This window comes from Aptenodytes patagonicus, chromosome 27, assembly GCF_965638725.1.
Source record: "Aptenodytes patagonicus chromosome 27, bAptPat1.pri.cur, whole genome shotgun sequence".
NCBI lineage: Eukaryota > Metazoa > Chordata > Aves > Sphenisciformes > Spheniscidae > Aptenodytes > Aptenodytes patagonicus.
In genome coordinates, this window is record NC_134975.1 from 1013470 (window position 1) to 1032784 (window position 19315).

Here is a 19315-nt window from a genome sequence, read left to right on the forward strand (position 1 = left end):
ACACATGCACGCACACACGCAACCCCCCGTGTGCACACACATGCATGCACACACGCAACCCCCCGGTCTGCACGCACATGCACGCACACACGCAACCCCCCGTCTGCACACACATGCACGCACACACGCAACCCCCCGTGTGCACACACATGCACGCACACACGCAACCCCCCGGTCTGCATGCACATGCACGCACACACGCAACCCCCCCGTCTACACACACATGCACGCACACACGCAACCCCCCGGTCTGCACACACATGCATGCACACACGCAACCCCCCGGTCTGCATGCACATGCACGCACACACGCAACCCCCCCATCTGCACACACATGCACGCACACATGCAACCCCCCGGTCTGCACACACATGCACGCACACACGCAATCCCCCCCCCATGTGCACCCCCCCCCCCCACGCGCGCGTGCGCACACCCACGCACCCGCTCACATCCATGCGCGCACCCACGTGTGCACGCCCAGCCCCACGCCCACGCACCCCTGGCACACGCACCCCCAGGGAGCCCCCCGCGCTCCCCCCGCAGCGGCGGGGCAGGGCTGATGGATGGCCTCCTTTCAATCCCGGCTCCTCGTTATTGATTTTCCTTTAATGAAAGTTAATTATAACAATGATTTAATTAATAGCAGCTCTCTCTGCCTTTATGGCTTCCCGCATTAGGGCTGCCCATAAATACGGCTGCCTGACAGCCCACGCAGCGCCGCGGCCCCGCACCCCACCCTGGGGTGACACCGTCCCCTCCCACACCCTGGGGGGCCCCGGTCCTCCAGCACCCTGGGGCAACACCATCCTCCCTGCGCCCTGGGGGGCCCCCCAGCACCCTGGGGGGGACACAGTGTCCCCTGCACCGTGGGGTGACACAGCCCCCCCCCTGCACCATGGGGTGACACAGTGTCCCCTGCACCGTGGGGTGTCCCGGTCCCCCAGCACCCTGGAGCAACACCATCCCCCCTGCACCCTGGGGGGCCCCCCAGCACCCTGGGGGGACACAGTGTCCCCTGCACCATGGGATGTCCCAGTCCCCCAGTACCCTGGGGGGACACAGTGTCCCCTGCACCGTGGGGTGTCCCGGTCCCTCAGCACCCTGGAGCAACATCATCCCCCCTGCACCCTGGGGGGACACAGTGTCCCCTGCACCGTGGGGTGTCCCGGTCCCTCAGCACCCTGGAGCAACATCATCCCCCCTGCACCCTGGGGGGACACAGTGTCCGCTGCACCGTGGGGTGTCCTGGTCCCCCAGCACCCTGGGGACACACAGTGTCCCCTGCACCGTGGGGTGTCCCAGTCCCCCAGCACTCTGGGGGGACACAGTGTCCCCTGCACCATGGGGTGTCCCAGTCCCCCAGCACCCTGGGGGGACACAGTGTCCCCTGCATCATGGGGGGCCCCCGCACCCTGGGATGTCCCGGTCCCCCAGCACCCTGGGGTGACACAGCCCCCCCCCTGCACCATGGGGTGTCCCGGTCCCCCAGTACCCTGGGGGGACACAGTGTCCCCTGCACCATGGGGTGTCCCAGTCCCCCAGCACCCTGGGGTGACACAGCCCCCCCCCCCCCCGCACCGTGGGGTGTCCCGGTCCCCCAGCACCCTGGGGTGACACGGCGCCCCCCTGGCCTCACACACGTGCACGCTCCTTGCACACACACGTGCAGACACGCGCACTTAAGCACACGGACCGCAGCGACGCACATGCCCCTGTGCACACGCGTGTGCACGACGCGTACACACACCCCCCCCGGGAACGCACGCGCACGTGTGTCCCGCGTGTAGACAGGTGTGTACGCACACGCAGACACACATGCACACACATGTGCGCGCACACGTGGCCCCCCCCCCCAGCCCCGTGCACCCCCACGCACACGCACGTCTGCGTGTGCCCCCCCCCCCCCGCAACCGCGCCCGCAGCGCCCCTCTCGGCCGCCAGGGGGCGCGGGGCGCGGTCCCGCCCCCTCCCGCCAGACCCCGCCCTCCTCCCGGCCCCGCCCCCGCGCGGCGCTGCGCCCCACCGCCCCGCAGAGGGCGCGCAACCCCCGGCCCCGCAGCCTCCCGGCCCGCAGGCGGCGCCGCGGGGCGGGCGGCGCTCTGGGCGGCGGTACCCCCCCCCCCCCCCCCCCCCCAAAATCGCCTCTCAGTGGTGCTTCCGGGCGGCGCTTCCGGGCGCGCCTGCGCAGTCGGTGCCTCCGCGACCTGCCCGCCGCCGGTACGTCAGGTGAGCGGCGGCGGGCCGGGGCGTGAGGGGAGGCACCCCCGGGGGGGGGGGGGGGAGAGACCCCCCTCGGCGGGGGCAAGAGGAGGGGGAGAGGGACCCCCTCAGGGGTTGGGGAGAGCGAGAGAGATCTCAGGGGTGGGGGAGGGCGAGTAGAGACACTCTCCCCCCTTCGGGTGGCGACAGGGACGGGCGATACCTGTCGCCCCCCCTCCCCCCCTCCGAGTTTTGGGGTGACACCCCCACTGTTTTGGGGCGATATCCCCTCACGCTGCCTTCCGGGATGACTGCCCTCCACGCTGGGGTTCCCCCCCCCCCCCATGCTCTGTCCTCTCCAGCCCCCACGTCCCCTGGGGGCTGGGGGTCTCCAGGCCGTGACCCCCCCCCCCCCCCCCCTCCCCAGAGCTGCCCCGTTCTCCGTCCACGCCTGCCCCGGGAGGCAGGGCCGAGGCGGGATCCCCAAGGCCTGTCCCGCCTCACGGGGACCAGGGGCCTCGTGAGCTCCTGTTGCCCCCCCCGGGCAGGTGACATTCCCCTGGGGCTCTGCGCTGGAGCAACTCCAGGGCCCCAAATTCCTGATCCCCAAACCGCCACCGTGGCGGCACTCGGCCAGGAGCTGGCACCTCGGGGACAAAGACACGTCCTGCCCCGCCATTCCCGCGTGGCTCAGGTCTCCCGTGTGTCCCCCCAAGTCCCCTCTGCCTGTCCCGGGGGCCACCCCCGCATCCGTGAGGCCGGATCCCACGTGCTCCTCACGCCCCGGTGTCTGTGTGTCTCTTCCAGCCGTGTCCCGCGTGTGTGTCCCTCTGTCCCTCGCCATGTACGCCTGTGCAAAGTTTGTCTCCGCTCCTGCGCTAGTGAGTAGTGACAAACCCCCCCTTCGCCCTCCATGTCCCTTCTGTGGGACGAGGGTGTGTGGGGGGTAACGCGTGCCCCCCCTCGGGGACCTGGGGAGAGGTTTGGGGACGCTTTTGCAGGTTTGGAGCCACCCTGGGCCACACTGAAGGTGAGTGGAGCCCCGAGCGCTCAGCCGCTCTCGTTAAAAGATCGTTTGCCGTCCCTCGATGGTTACTAATTACCCACGCGGAGGCGGATACGGCGCTGGGAGTAAAGCGCCTTTGGCTGGGTGCCGGCCCCGGCGGCACGCAGGATCTGTACGCCAACACCTGCGGCCGTGGGGTGCCCGCGGAGGGGCTGTGGGGTACCCAGGAGCTCCGCTTTGGTGGCGGGTGCCAGGACAGGCTCTCCCATCTGGGTGCTGCCGGCTCATGGGGCGCCCCAAGGGGCTGAGCGGGTTTGGGGGGGTACCAGAGGTGGCAGCGGTGGCCTCAGGGGACCCCCGGGGTGGAGTTTTCGGTGCGCAGGGTGAGGCATGCCCCCCAAATCTGAGGGTGGCTGTGCTTTGCAGGTGAGGAGGAGCTCGCGGGTGCTGTGCCAGCCCCTCTCTGCCTCCGTGCTGAGCAGCCCTGAGGCCCGGACGGAGCAGGTAACGCGCCCACCTCGGACTGGGGGGCACGGGTGGGGGGGCCGGGGGGGGTGCTGAGCACCGGCCCTGGGAGGGGCGCAGGGAGGAAGCTGTGCCCCCTGCCCGCTCTGGAGCTCCCCGAGAGGCTGCGGGGAGCTCGATAGGGGGAAACTGAGGCCTGGGGGGGGGGGGCTGGGGTGAGGTGTCCCCCCCCACTTGCCCACCCTCCCGTCCCCCAGGCGTGGCCGGGCGCCCACCGGGCCATCCAGACGAGCGCAGCCCACCGGGACATCGACACCGCCGCCAAGTTCATCGGCGCCGGCGCTGCCACCGTGGGGGTGGCCGGCTCCGGCGCCGGCATCGGCACCGTCTTCGGCAGCCTCATCATCGGCTATGCCAGGTCAGGTGGGGGGGGACACACCGGGGGGGCTGGAAATGGGGGGGGGTCGGGGGCCGGGCTGCGCCCCTGCTGACCGGCCTCTCCTCTGCCCGCAGGAACCCTTCGCTTAAACAGCAGCTTTTCTCCTACGCCATCTTGGGCTTTGCCCTCTCCGAGGCCATGGGGCTCTTCTGCCTCATGGTGGCCTTCCTCATCCTCTTCGCCATGTGACGGAGCCGGCGACGGCGACGGTGACGGTGATGAAGCTGGCACCCCACTGTGCCCGGTCCCACGCCCAGCCGTGAATACCGGCCGGGGGGCAGGGGAGAGCCCCGGCCCCGCCACAGGCGGGAGGGGAATAAAGACGGTTTGATAACGGAGTCTCGTCTCCCCGTGTCTCCTTGGTGGCCCCGTCCTGTGTCACTTGCCCGCGGCTGGCACTGGGGCACGGCGCGGCGAGGGACCACGGCGCCCTGGGCTCGCTTTCCTCCCCGCCCCGGGGAGATGTCAGTGTCCCCAGAGGGGACACCAGGTGCCTGGGGCTGAGCCCTGTTGTCACCCTGAGCCCTCAGCCACGTCCCCAGGGGGACGGGGACATCGTTGGTCCCTGGGGACAGTCAGGAGCCCTCGGGACTGACACCTCCATCTGTCCCTGCCCAGGGACATTACCCCCTCGGGGACACCTCAACCAGGACCAGCCGCCTGGCAGCCCCCCGGGCCAGGAGCTGGGGTTTGGGGTGTCCCTGGGTGTTGGGGTGCGGGTATCGGGCGTGTCCTGGGCTCAGGGGTGTCCCCGTCTCGCTGTCCCCGCAGGATGGAGGGCCCCCCCGGGCGGTCTCTCTGTCCCCCCGGAGGCCTCCCTCTCTCTGGCCATCCCCGAGGAGGCGTGGTCAGCCCCGCCCCTCCGCGGCGAGACCCCGCCCCCGAAGCCCCCCATTGGCCCCGGCGCCGTTACCTCCCTCCGGGTCTCGCGAGAGTCTCGCGCGTGGGGAGGGGGGGGGGCCTCGCGGAGGGGAGGCGGGAGCCCCAGCGCGAGAGGCAGCCAGCGCGAGGCCCCGGCGGCGGCGCGGCCCGGCCCGGCCCTCCCTCAGGTAACCGGCGGCGCCCGGGCTCGGCGGGCCGCGGGGCCGCCCCGGGCGGGGGAGGCGGTGAGAGAGGCGGCGGGGCAGCCCCCGGGGGGGCCGCGGGGAGCCCCGGCCGGCCCCTCCCCCCACAACTCTCCCCGAGTTTTCGTGAGGCAGCCGCTCTGCCACCCCCGCCCCTTCGCTGATCGACGGCGCCCTCCGGCCAATCGGCTCGCCGCCAGGCCCGGAGTGGCGGGCGGCGCGGCCAATGGTGGCTTAGGGGGCGCCGCGATGGGGCAAGCCCCTCCCCAGGTGGGCGGGGCTGCTGGAGGCAGCGAGGGGCCCGGGCGGTGCCTGAGGGGGGGAGCCCGGAGGCCATGGGGGCCCCGGGGTGGGGGAAACCCGGGGAAATGGGGGGGCTTGGGGGGCTAGGGGTGGAGGTGTAGGGAGGTCAGCGGGATACGGGGCGTCAGGAGTACGGAGGGGGGCCACGAGGGGTGGGGGTCTGGGGGGGGGGGCCTCTGGGGTGGTGGCCTTGGGCGGGTCCTGGGGAGTATGAGGGGGCTTGAGGGATTGCAAGTAGGGGGGCATTGAGGGGTGGGTGTCTTGAGGGGGTTTTGGGGGTTTGCAAATATGGGGGGCTTTAAAGGGAGGGGGGTCTTGCAGTGGGATTCCGGGGGGTCAACCTTGGAGAGGTATTGGGGAGTCTTGAGGGACTGTGGACGGGGGGGAGTTGAGGGATGGGGGAGCTTTAGAACATGAGAGAGAACTGGGGGGGGGGGCATCTCTGGAAGTTGTAGGTACGGAAGACCCTTCGGTGTGCAGGTCCTGGGGGACCCTGAAGTGATACGGGGTGTCCCGGGGGATGGCAGATACGGGGACCTCAGGGGTTAGAGGGGATCCTGGGAGGGACCCCCTGAGGTGCAGGTCCTGGGGGAAGCCCTTTACTTGGGACTCAGCCCTCCTCTGCGTGAAGAGGGGTCTGGGCTCAGTGTGGTGGCTTGTGACTCTTCTGAGGCAGCTGGGGAGGATCCGGGCCTATGTGTGGGGTCTCCCGGTGGCAAGCAGATGTAGAAGGGATGTGGAGAGGCTGTAGGTGCCCATGGGGATGAGGTGGGGAACAGGGTGTAGGCTGGTGAACGGCTGTGGGTCTGCAGGGTGTTGGAAGATGGGGGGCTCTCAGCCCCATCCCACCCCACGTGGTCCCAGGGGGATCAGCGACTCCCACAGCACTGAGTAAAGGAAGACATGCAAACAGCAGAAATTAGAGAATTAAGTAGTTTCTTCCAAAGTCTGAAACGGGGGTTAATTCTCACTGGGGGACTTTGAGAGCTCAAACTTCTGAGAGCTTGTTGAAGCGGTGAGGTTTCACCGTGCACTTGCTCACCTGCTGCTGGTGCTGTGAAATCTGCTGCCGCTCAGTAGCTCTGACTTTGCAAGCACAACCCGGGTCACGTCTCAAAGCTGTTTTGTTCCCACTGCCAGAAGCGTTGGTATGGAGTCCCTCAACCTTACTAAGGAAAGGAGATCGGCCGGTTCAGGTGTGAGATGAAATGTGTGTGACAACAGAAACTCCTTGTTCTGCTCAGCTTTCCCCGTTTTGCTCTTTCTGTCTTTTTCTTCGTCGCCTCTTCTTCACTGAGTCCCATCGTTATCTTTCTTTATGAAGTTATCACTTCTTTCCCGGCTCAGGTCCCTCTAAAGACAACATTTCAATTTAACGTGCAGGAGTACAATATAAACGTGTCGTTAACGCTTCAGTGGACTTCCCAATTTATTTTGCCTCATTACAGTGCTTGTTGGGCAGGGGCTTTCTTCCGCCAGCAGTGCTGAAGGGCACGGTCTGAAGGGGTTCTCTAGTTCTTTGCAAACTGCTTTAAAAATAGTTGTCACTAAAATGCGGTCATTTCTGGAGAGGAATTGAGCGGCAGTTCTGAACCACTGGCTTTATTGGACAGGTTTTTTGGATTGGGGTTTTCTCAGCGGAGACTAAGAGTAACTTTGCTGTTTGAATGTGGAGGAGAAGTTTGCGGGAGGTGGATTCAACAGCCAGATTCCCGTTTGGAAAACGAGTAGGGTTAACGTCCTTGTTTCCTTAAAGCGAGAGATCATATTCACCTTCTGTGACATGAGTGGGGTAATTACTGTTGCCAACTGTAATCACTTTGCGGGCTGGAGAGTGCTGGGCTGCTTGTTTGCTCTTAGTGTTAAAAACAAACAAAGAAGGAGTGGGTTCAGCTGGTGGAAGCAGCTAGTCAGCAATCAACCTGCGAGGTTTGTAATGATTACCCGCGGCCGGGATGGTATTTTCTCAGAAGAGTGTGTTATTTCTGATCCTGGAAGTTGGTGGGGAATTGAGAAAGGGGAGGCTACTTTAGTATCCGATAGACCTCACTGCTTGGAGAACTTTAATGCAGCCATGAATTTCCTTAATTGCATGCCAGTCCTTTGGTTATACCTAATTGTAGTATGTTAAACACTTCCTCTCCCTTTTGGCACTTGCCTGTCAACTAACTGTAAAAAATTATCATGTCCACCTTACTTACCGTTCTGCCAAACTAGGCATCTAGTTATTTTAATCTTTCCTTGTAAATCAATCCCTCCAGCTGCTTAACTATATTTTCCTGAATGCCTTCCAATTTGCCAATATCCTTCTGATACCAAATAGCTTGGACGTGGTTTGCATCGGAGTGCTGGAGATCAGGACTTTCCCTCCTTGCTCTCTGTCTGCTCAGATTATAAGAAGGAAAAGCTTTACACAAACTTTGCGAATATGTTAAACCTTCCACCTGCAATTTGTCTTTCACTCTAACTTAACTTTCCCCTGTTGAAAGGTATTTCTAACATTAATTTCTACTTATTCTTGCTCCTATTTCTGTTTTCTCAAGGTTCTTTATTTTCCAGTCTTCTCCAGCATTTCCCACTGTATGCATTTAGTGCTCTGATTTTTTTTTCTCTTCTCTGTGTGATTGACGAAGATGTCGGGTGAAAATGAACTTGCTGTTGAGCCTTGCTGAGTCCCGCTGTTAGACGCTCAGCCCACCTTGGCAGGTTGCAGGTGTTGTTACCCTTTCTAAGCTGGTTGATGGGACTGTTGTTAGGCCGAGTTAACTTGGAAGCGACGTACAAATCCGTGTGGCACAACTACGATGGTGATTGCGTAGACATGCCGTGTAGGAAGGTGGCAAAAATAAAAGGACGTGGCTTAAAAACAAACTTCTCATTAATGTCTTTATTCCCATCTCTTCCGAAACCCCTCGGAGCCCGACTGGAGGAGACGCTGACTGTGGAGGACGTTCTCAGGATGGCTAAAAGGGGGTTTTGTGGACGTGGCATGGGGCAGGCAGGAAATTTCCCTCGCCCGTTTTGAAAGATGGGGAAGTTTGAGAGAGGAAGCGCGAGAGGACGGGTGCGAGAGCATGGTTGTGGGGAAGAAACGGAATCCTCCTTCCATCCTCCTTGAACGCGCAGGAGCCTGCTTGCAAGGTCCACCGGTTTCACCCGATGAGGCAGCCAGGAGGAACGGGAGCTCTTCTGAGGGTGTGCAGCGGGGATCAGGGCAACTGGGACACATCCGCGCCCAGAGTCGGTTGCTGCCTCTTTGTGATGGAAACATTTTTAAAACGGCTTAGTGAAATACGCTCGGCTTCTGGCAGGCCTCGTGGTGCATGTGTTGTTTTTTGCAGCATGTGTTAGTAGAGGATCTCTGGGTTGGATTTTGATTTGGACTCATTTTCTGCTGCATCACATGTGATGCCTTTTCACGTTCTGTTTGGTTTTATTTATCCTTCTGACTTTCTTGGGGCATTTTTTTTCTTTTTTTTCCCTTTTTTTTTTTTTTTAAAATGTTCCTAGCACTGAGAATTGAGGCCAGATTTCCAAAACCGCTCTTCCCCCTGTCGTTTAGCACCCAACTACGATGCATTTTGAGAGGGCTTTCCAGTTCTGGGAAGAAATATTTTTGTAACCGACCCTCAGGATTGAGGACCTGTTGCTTCCTGTAACTTCACTATTATTATTTTTTTCCCCTTTTAAAGGAATCCTGTTTCCTGGTCTTGGTTTCGAGGAACTTGTAATACAATGGGTGAATGCTGAGTGGTGTAGGCTGAGCAGAGGTGTAAGCAAGGGGACTGGGTTTCCCTGGGGAGCTAGAAATGGTTTCTGTTTGGTGTAGAGGTGCGTAGGAAGCTGCCTATAGACACTAAAACAAAAGCACATTTATAGCCTCACTTCCTTTTGAATATAAAACTGAGGTTTTAATCAGCCACATAATGCTCAGCCTTCACATCACAGTATCTGTCACATCTTTTTGTCTGGCTGAGGAATTCCTACATCATGTCACTTGAAGTCCTCAGCGAATCTCTTAATTCTGCTCCTCCTCCGCTGCTTTAATTTGCTTTGCCCAAATCCGAAAAAGTTAAGGCTTAACCTGCGCGCAGCCTTGCTCTGCCGGCAGAAGCAGCGGGAGCAGGAGTTTGAGGCTGGCCAAGCTGTATCTGCGGCCTCAGCCCTCCTCCGAGCGATGCGCACGCAGGCGGGTAAGCTGTGAGAGCGGGCCGTGGAGAGCACGCGTGCTGGAGGACACCAGGATTTCCTGATTTGCAGCCCTTGGAGGTGCTGGCATCCACGGAGGTTCCTCTCCGAGCTGCTGGTTGATGTTCGCGCACTAGGGTTTGTTCTCCCTCTTTAGAGCTGGTATTTACAATGAGTTTGCTGCAATTAGTCTTGGCTCGTGGGAGTTTGGCTTAATTGCTTCTCTGAAGTTCAATTTCATAATCTTCCAAGAGCTTCTTGCCTTTTTTTTTTTTTTTTTTCTCCTTTCCACCTCCCCGATACACCTGGAGGGGCACGTGCTGATGCAGAAGTCAGCCATACGGTAGCCTTTATACAGCACACGCTGTATTTTAATGCATGCCAAAGTTTGACATTTGTTTTTGAAACATGATAAATTCAGTGCCTCAACCAACTCCCAACACAATGTGGTTTCACCCAGGCCAAACCTAATTTTAATGCTGGCTAATTATTTAGTGGAGCGGGATTTTTGGATTGCACCTCTTTCCTCTAAGCTCTTTGCACGCTTTGCTGGGGTGGCGGTGAGAGGCCAAGCTGGCCGGGGCGAATTTTCCTACCTCCACGTCTCCCTTTTGGTGCTGTACGTGAGCAGGGGCTGCTGTCCTGCGTCGGTACAAGCGCAGAGCTGAGCTCCCAGGCGACAGCAGCCATTTATTGAAGTTTCCCGACGAAAGCAACGTGTTTGGCTCATGGGGAGCAGCGCGGGGATTTGCGAACGGCGCTTGCCGCTCTCGTTGCAGGAGCGAGCCAGCCCGCGGAGAGCCTGCAGCGGTCTGGAATGCCGCTCTGCTGTCCCACCCTTGCGCGAGAGAATAAAGCGGCGGTGGAGACGCGATGCCAGCCGTTGCAAGCTGGTTCATGAATAAACAAAGCCTCTCTGCCAGCTACAGGCCACGCTACCCACTGGGGGTATTTCTCTGTGCATGCTCTGCAAGAGCTAGCCTCGCTTCTGAGCTCGCTTTGTGAGGCACGGCTACCAAATAAATCCTAAAAGAGAAGCTGTACGAAGACATTTTCTTCCCCTTCTCCTGGGGGGGGGGGGGATGTTTGAACTCCTTTAGTATGAAATGCGTGTTGTGCCTGGAGTTCCAAAGTATGTAAAGCTGCAAAGTTCACCACTTCCCTGCCTTTTGGGGACGCGCTGCCACGCTTGCAGTGCTGCTGTTAGCAGAGCTCTTGCACAGCTTTTTCTTCTTGTGCTTATGGAGAATGTTTTCAGCCCTGGCTGGCAGAGACCTCGTTCTGAATACCATTGTTACTATTTAAAATAATAATAATAAAAAAAGGAGTCTTTCACAGACTTCAGTGTATTAAGGACTTGGCTAGATGTGGACTTGGCAGTGCTAGGGAATAAGCAATGCCCAAATGAGTGTATTTATACCTGTGTAACTAACCGTACCAAGCTGTCTTCTACCCTTTAACTGTTTCCAAAGTGAGTAAATCAGACTTGGAGCAGAACATGGCTCTTGGGTTTTCTGCCAAAAAGCTCTTGTTGGTGCTGAGTCTGCTGAGACGAAGGGAACAAATCTTCAAATCGCGAAGCAGTTGATGCTCGCAATTATTTAAAATAGCTGGTGTTTAAAATAGACTTGTTTCTAGAGGTACAGCTGGTCGTGTCCACGGCTGAAGATGCTGGAAATCCTTAGAAGGTTTGGAAGTGAGGTTGAACTGCTGGTGAAGTTGAAGCAGGTTGTGTGTGGGGAGGGAAAGCTTTGCCAATTAATCTCCTTGCAGTGAAAAGTAAAGTTTTCTTCTACCTCGGGCTGTTCTCATTGCAGCGGGATCTGAAGGTAGGCTTGGCAGCCGTTCACGGGCCATTCTTCCACTGTTCCTGAGGTAGGAATGTTCCCTTTTTTTTTTTTTTTTTTTTTGAGTGTTGGTAAAATAGAGCCGGAGGAGGAGCAGCAGAGGGAGATGAGATCCAAAGGCAGATTGTCACCAAAGGTGACAGCAGCTGGGTGCCGGGTCTCCTGGGATTAACTGTTGGGTCCCGAAAATGTGAAGGCAGAGATTTAGCTGAGCATCCCGTGTCGCGGGGTAGATTTACCTTATGAAAACGGAGCTGAGGAAGTTTATCTACAACCTTAATCGGATTAGAAGTCGTTATATGGCAGAGTGCACTTACAAACCTGGAGAGTTTATGTAAGAGCGAGCATTGCTCATCCTGCAGATCCTCGCTCTGACCGAGCCACGTGCAAAGCGAACATGACAAAATGTGTCTTTTTGAACATAATCCTGAGTGCGTTGGCAGCGTTTTAATGAGCACGTATGTTTTTCTGGTGGAGGTGGTGAGAAACTTCCTGAGGGACGCTCGCTCTTCTTCGTGTGGATGTTTTTCATCTTTCTACCCCACGCTGCCTTTCCTTTGTTTTTGGAAAGCTCTCTATTTTTAACGCACATAGAGCGCCCGTTTGTATGATCCATGTTTAGGACACTGTATCCTTCATCTATGTAAGATTTCACGTTTTGAATTATGTAAACTATATATGGGAAATCATTGCTTTGTTCACCGCTAAAACGCAATCATTCCGAAGGCGGAATGCAGTTCTAGTTAAACAACTCACAATAATGTACCAGATTTCTAGACATTGCTTATATTTGGAATATTTCTTGCTCCCCTCTGATTTTAGGGCTCGCATATCAAATAATGACGCCATAAAATGTGTGTGCCTTCGAATGCTAAATAAATAAAAATGCCCACATGTGATGTAAATAATAACAGGTGGGACAAAATATTTTTACTTTATGACCACAGGTAGGTACAAGAGCGTCGTGCCTCTCTGTCCCCTGTCCCGCTGGTGCTATTTCAGTTACTTTAATTCATTGACAAGAGTTTTATCCATAGGTAGTCACTTACATAGGAGGCTCTCCTGTTCTTAACTCCGTGCAGCCTTGACTTTGATCTTCCTTTAAAACTCTTCACGCACCATTGTGGGGAAAATATGTTCAAGCTTGACTTGGGCTCTTACGTCCCATTTTCAGCAGCTTTTTTTTCTCACTTTCATTGAAACGAGGGCTCTTAAGCGGCTAAATAATTTCAGGAAATGGGACTTCGGTTTCTAGGTCACTTAGGCATTTCCTAGGTAAAATAATGCATTCTGTAAGGCTTGTCATGGCTTTCTTATAATTATCTCTACTCAGTAAGAAACAGTGGGTCTCTTAGGTTTTTTCCTCCCTTTCTTAAACTTGAATTATTTCTCTCTCCTGTAGTAGAGCTCTTGCAATATGTTGTCCCTGCTGTGAAGAAGTATATAGCTGAAGATGTATCACCGCTAATGAAGAAGCGCAAGGCGACCCGAGAGCTGTAGTGCCAAGATCCGGAGGCTGCCTGCGTGCGTCTTGGAGTCCGCCTTTCAGAGTCTCTGTTTACTCAGTGTGCCATCATGCTACAGATTCGAGCCTGCTGGAAGCAACGCCAGAAACGTTTCCTATCTGGTGATCTCTGCTTAGAGCCTCTTTTTCTGCGGGCTGGAAGGGTTCACTTGGTTGCGGTGTGAAGGAGGAAAGAAAAGCTTTTTGCTTGAGACTGTGGGGAAGGTTTGTGCCGTGTTGCTTTGGCTGGAGTTGGATCCAGGTGTACTCTCGCCTGTTGTCACTCTGGGTTCACGCTTAGGTTGTTACCTTGCTCCTGGTGACAGATGTACCTCTGGGTCTAGCCAAAGACACAGTGTCTGTTCTGATCTTGGAGGTGACAGCAGTGGTGGGAATTAAGCGGAGGCTTGTCTGACCTCAGTGGAGAGGCTCGGGGACTTCCATGAAGTTCCTCCCGTTTTGGAGGAGGTCCTGGAGCAACCAGTTGGTGATTAAACCATGCCCGGGGCCTTGCTGCTTTTTGAGGTGGGATGCTGTATTTGATGGGAGCTGGCTAGGTGCTCCCATCAAATACTCTGTCTAGGTGCTGCCAGTGAGTCCTGCTCTGTCCGCTGTCGGGGTCTTGCAGTTTGGTCTCTCCCTTGTGTCTTTGTGTAAACACCTTAGGGACATCCTGTAGAGTCCATCTTTCCCCCAGAAATTGGGAGTGGAAGCACAGCTTTGGCATATGTGTAATTGGGTGATGATTTAGAGATGGTCTTTCTCCATCTTCTTGCCTGGGGAAGTTGCTGACTTGCTGGTTTATGTTGGATTTTGTCTCATGTTCATCAAAGACTTCGAAACCCTTTGGACAGATGCCTTTTCATATTAGAAATCTGATACTTGGCAACTAACTAGAGAAACCTTGCCTGTGTTAAAGCATGTTTTGCCAAGCTACGGCTGCTTCGGTGGTGTTTGGCAAGGATTAGTTAAAGTAGGTATTTGAAGAGCAGCAGCTACTTCTCTCTCAGGAATCTGACCGTGAAAGGAGGAGCAGGAAGATGCATGCTGTTAGCGTGATGAAATCTGACCTCGCACCTCAAAAACACCGAACCTGAGAAGTGCTCGCAAGGCATCTGCACACTGGTGTCCCTCAGCTCGATGTTACAGAGCAGAAGGACTTCCTGAAGACGGTTCCAGATCACTCGAGCTTCTTGCGGTTGGTCTCACCTGCTTTTTTTTCGCCATGGTGTTCTGCATAGATTAAAAAAAAAAAACCCCAGTATCCTTCCCTTTGTGCTGCCTGTGATGTGCGGGCAGCCACGTGGCTCGGCTGGGGCCCAGCCGCGCCAAGATGACACGAGACTTTCTCTAACACCTTGCTCCGAAGTCGGAGGCCGGGCCAGATCTGATCTGGAGGCTGGCCAGTGCGAGCAGGCTCTTGGACAATGGAGCTTCTATAATGGTTTTTATCCTGCCAGACCCTAATGTGGAGGCAACGTTAACAAATTACACTTTTTGTTATGGTAACGGTAAACTCTTACTGTTTATAAAAAGGTTATAAACAGTGTAAGTTGTGTAGTTGGGAGGACTGGTGGAAGCTGTGCTGGGAAAAGCCGCCTGGCTGCCTGGAGCTCTCAGCCGAGGGGGTTTGTTGCTGTAACCGCAGGGGAAAAGCTTTTCTGGTCTCAGCTAAGTCGCTCATGGCTGATGCGCTGGTTTGGGGCCCGTGTTACTCCTTTCACTGGAGGTTTTTTTTACGTTTGACAGGACGCTGGCAATCCCTATCCCATCGCTCATGCACTGGGAGGAGGAGAGCGGCTCTTGTTCGTGGCTCTTGCTTCATGTGAGGTTTGACCCTTTTCCCAAAGTACGTGGAAATACTCTTTGCAGCCGGGCTCTTAATTTGCTCCTGTGTGAGCTGAGGAGAGCTGCTTTTTAAGTCACTTCAGGGCCAAATGTCATGCCTGGTAGGAAAGGTCGTTCTGATAGCTGCAACTGCAGCTCGCTGGGGTGGTGAAGCTCCAGGGCTGTTTTAAGGTACTTGCAAGCGAGAAGCAAGGGTGTAGTGCATCTTTGATGCTATTGAGATAGTGTCCCGACTATTTGGGGATGCTTTTGTGGGTAGGGGATCCTCCACAAGCTTGAGAGCAGTGCTGAACACCCAGAAAGGTACAGTCAGATGGTAAGTGGTTGGACTTTGCTTTCACCCTGCGCTGTAGGTTAACTCGTAATGACTTGTTAAATACTGTATGTCTGTTGGAGATTTACTTCAAGCAAGCTCCTTGCCAATATTCCAGTTTATACAGTTGGGTTTGCTTTATCAAGCTTATAAAGCATAAGGGTGTTATGCCTCTAAAGCAGATTTTATAGCATCGGCTTTTGGCCTTCTTTCCCAGATGACAATTTTAAGCTCTCTTGTAGCTTTTTGGTTACAAAGCAAACATTCTCACTCCTTCCCTCACACCCCAAAATAACTTTAAAGTCAAAGCCTAGGACTAACAGCAGCCTGCACATTTTCACTAAGCTCGGTGGTGGCCTCTCCCTGTAAAAATCTTTCGCAATGTCTTTGGGTGTATAATAGCTGGCAATAGTCAAACAGAGATCTGGGCACCCAAAGGTGCAGAACGAGCTCTGTTCCTAAGTCCCTGCAGGCACCTAATTTAGTTTGAGAGTCAGCAGTCGTTCACCAGTGGAAATTAGGTGCCAAATTGACTTTGCAAAGCACCTAAAAGCAGGTTGGGTACCTAGCCCTCTGTCTTATAGAGCTAACCCTGCGACAAGGAAGCCTAAATGTTAAAGTGGCTTGTTTTCTTGGTTGGTTTTTTTTTTTTTAAAGGAAGAACTTGACCTATTTGTTTTTACCCCACTTTATGATGGATTAGGGTGCTCCGAATCATCACCGCAGTGTTGTACGTTAATCCAGGGTAGCGTGGGGAATGCCGACGCTAAACCCCAGCCAAGTGCCGTGGAAGGACTGGGTTCCCCTCCATGCGTTTTCTGGGTGCCGCTGCCTCTTGCTGCTGTCTCTCTGACCCTGCTGATCCCAACCTATTCGGAGCACTGTGTGCTGAATATTCATTTTGATGGTCAGGAAGCTCGAGGCAGAGAGCTATTAATGACTGCACTTAGAAAAATAATAAAGAGCCTTTCCTGGAACGGTCTCAAAGCAACGTGTTTTCCTTCCTTGCATTTTAGTGGGAAATCTCTTAGTATTTTTGAGAGCTTGGGGCAGTGCCTTATACTTCCTTCTCTTTTGGCTAGTGGAGTAGAAATGGCCGTCTTAGTCTGGCTTTCCCTCATACTTACCAAGAAGCAGTTTGGTTTTTGATTGCAGCCAACCTCTCTTCCAGTTCCAGCTCCCAGTGGCAATTACAGATTCTGTCTCGAGTCTGCCTGCGATCTTGTATATTCTCCCGTAGTAAGATGTATGCTACAGCACAGATTCTGTGCAGCCATCTATAATAATCTAGTTTATTGTGGTTTTATCTCTTCTTCCCAGTAGCAGTGTACTGCCTGTCCTTGGGGCTTGGTCTAGTGTCTTGAGCACTATTTCTGTTTGAATAGGCTTGTTTGTATCGCGGCTCTGGTTGTTAATGCTCTTGGCACGGCTCCCAGGTCTCAACAAAGTTACACAAATTGATCTGGGATGGCCTTGCGACTCATTAGTCTCTGAAAATTAATCCCATGTAGCTCAGTCTCATAAAAAGTTAACTCCTAGCTCTGTTTTACCTTTTGCATTAAACTGGCATGCCAAAAGTAGAAGAGGAGCGCAGTGACTCGATCAAGGAGAAAACAAGCTTCGCCTGCCGTGGTTGTAGCAGTACCCAGGCTGTACCTCGCAATAATCCCAGGTGACGAAGCCTTCTGTGGGAAGACTTCTTTCTCTTTTTTTTGGTAAACGTGGGGATTATTATAAGAACACCGTTTCTGATCTGGTTCTGCCTTTGCTCCTGCTGTCAGCTAAGTACTGTAATTTTCCCACAAAAGCTGCAGCCCTCCCTGGGTCCTCCACCCTTCTTGAAAACTCTTTGCCCTGTTTAATAGCCTGGGACAATTGCAAACAGGTTTTCTGTATTGCCTGTTGGTAGAAAGACCTCTTACCTTTAGCTGCACCTTTGCTTGGGCTTGTTCCTGCATGCCTGAGCCTGGTGTCTGTGATGGGTTTTACATAGAACAGTTTGGGTTGGAAGGGACCTCTAAAGGTCATCTAGTCCAGCCCCCCTGCTGTGGGCAGGGACATCTTCAACTAGATCAGGTTGCTCATCTGACTGTGAAGGGTGCTTTTTCATTTTGGAGAGTAAAACAGTTACAATCTCTGTGCCAGTAGGTGTCCTGCAGTGATACAGGACAGGGCAGTTGCACTGGGCCATCTGGGTATCCTCTTTTTGCTTGCAGATGGCGTTGCCCGTTGTCAGATGAACTCCCTCGTCCTAGAGCCCCCGGTAAGAGCCTTTTTGGGGTGCTGGGTGCCGCAGTCACCACGGTGTCGGCACTGATCCTGACGCCGAGGCATCGATGCGGTTATCCTGTGTGATTTGCCTGCTTTTCCTCGCCGCCTCTCCTTCCATCGTTGCCATAACTCTTGTCAGACTTTTAAAACTAATGCTGAAATTCCCCAGATTGTCCCTTTTTGCGGTGCAGCGCTCGAGCAATTGTTTGTTCTTTTGGAGGCTGCAAATCTGAGGGGCAAGAGAGCGTGACGGGAGACTGAAGTTTTTTTGCTGGAATCTGAAACATAACCGCAGATAAACTCATGCACAGACAGAATATAGAGCGAGGGAGGCTTGATCATCGTACCTGCAGGCGTCTGTTCATCTCTTGGAAACTAACAGCCCTTTTGTTTCTGCACTGCTCCTTCCACTGACAATGTTAACTTACAGTCAGTTCCCTAGGTCCGTCCTTTCTCTTGATGTCCCTATCTCTAGCAATTTTCTTTCTTCTAACTCATTTTGCAGCTCATTCTTCACTCAGGTCTTCCTAGGCGAGTAAATCTTAGCGGAGAGAGACTTCTGTCAGCAGAGAGCGTGCAGTTTGCTTTTGTTTTCTGTTCTACTTTACGCCTATTTTTAGGAGGTTGCTCTGCAGCTCTTTTGGTTTTGTTTCATAGTTGGTGCAACCTCTAGCTTTAATTTTGTGGTCATATTAATGTAAAGTTTATCCTTATGATTTATGGGAATAAACCATAAATGTGCTTGTACTGATATACTAGTAAGCGCATTCGTGCTGGAGAGGGGAGCTGTGCTGGCAAACTCGAAGCAGAACAATTTTTGCGTACGCCCAAGCGTTCATTGGGATCTGAAGTATTTCAGTTTGTCTTGCAAGGCACAGATGCAAGAGTGTTGGGCACAAACATTCCTGCAATAACAATAGTCACATGCAAGTACAACAATAGAGCCTTATTTTTAGAGCATTTTTCATACCAACTCTATCCCCCAACGTTCAACAGAGTTAATGACCTGGGAGTTTCTTCCATCTTAACACCGAGGTTTAAGGAAAAGGGGTTGTTTTTGATGGGGATTTGGGGTGATCCAGGAAAAAAAAGTGCTTTCTAGTTGGTGGGAGCTGTGAGGGTCCCAATGTTGGGCGCAGGAGATGTCAGGCCACTGTCGGAGGCAGCTGGACATAAGAGGGTAAGAGAGCCAGCAATGTCCTCGGAGGGCATGAGGAGCCGGTTGCTCACGACTTTCACAAACCAGAAGAGGCATGACTCAGATTTACAAATCTTGGCTTGAGACTGCTTCCAGACCTCAGCTACTTGTCAGTAATTCAGCTGGAACAGGTCCGTAAAAGCTTCACGAACACAAAAACCCACGCCGCTCGTACCTGGATCCTGACGCCTATTAGGGCAATCGAGTGTACTTACCGCTAGGGTGTGGGATATTTGTGGTAACGTGCGCTTGTGAAAGTGTGGCTGTGGGTTACAATACTGAAAACAATTAAGAGTCTGACTGTGGCCCTTTCTGTGGCATCAGGCTAATGCTGCCAACCAAAACAGTGACTTGTCCTGTGGCTACAGGCATACCTCGGAAACTCTTTTCCTCTGTAAAGCTAAAATAGTGCATTTGAAAGGCTAGAGAGCATCTTGAATAACAGGATCCATAAATGCCGAATGTGCTTTTGAAAACGTATATCCTGCTTCTCGTGTCTCTTCCTACGCTGTTTCCAAATGGAAGTTTTTAAAATGGATTCCATGAGGTGCCAACACGCGTCCTGGGGGAAATCCTTTTCAGGAAGGCTGGTCTTTCATTGCCGTTGTTGATGCATGTAATATGTCTAATTCCTTTTAAGGGAGTTAAAATATTACCCCTAGGTGTC

General features: G+C 54.6%; 2 protein-coding genes across 6 annotated transcripts in view; both read left to right on the forward strand.

Annotated features, from left to right (window-relative positions):
- Positions 1–2168: 2168 nt before the first annotated feature.
- LOC143171360 (ATP synthase F(0) complex subunit C2, mitochondrial-like) lies at positions 2169–4450 on the forward strand. Of its 4 annotated transcripts, none has more exons than XM_076360291.1 (5): positions 2169–2220; positions 3010–3083; positions 3635–3712; positions 3931–4091; positions 4187–4450. In XM_076360291.1, the coding sequence occupies exons 2-5, from the start codon at positions 3045–3047 to the stop codon at positions 4299–4301; spliced, it is 393 nt and encodes a 130-aa protein (XP_076216406.1). In that variant the 5' UTR covers positions 2169–2220; positions 3010–3044; the 3' UTR covers positions 4302–4450. The 4 variants fall into 4 exon arrangements, with proteins under 4 accessions (XP_076216406.1, XP_076216405.1, XP_076216407.1 ...); XM_076360290.1 differs by having other exon boundaries at positions 2171–2229; XM_076360292.1 differs by lacking the exon at positions 2169–2220 and adding an exon at positions 2775–2896.
- A 650-nt stretch (positions 4451–5100) lies between these two features.
- The window catches only part of LOC143171396 (cyclic AMP-dependent transcription factor ATF-7), a 67129-nt gene continuing 52914 nt past the window's right edge, over positions 5101–19315 (forward strand). The window contains exon 1 of one of the 2 annotated variants that reach the window (XM_076360337.1): positions 5101–5161. The gene's annotated coding sequence lies outside the window, so the exon portion shown is untranslated. Of the gene's footprint in view, positions 5162–6496; positions 6676–19315 lie in introns of those variants that run through there. The other variant, XM_076360338.1, reaches the window with a different exon arrangement.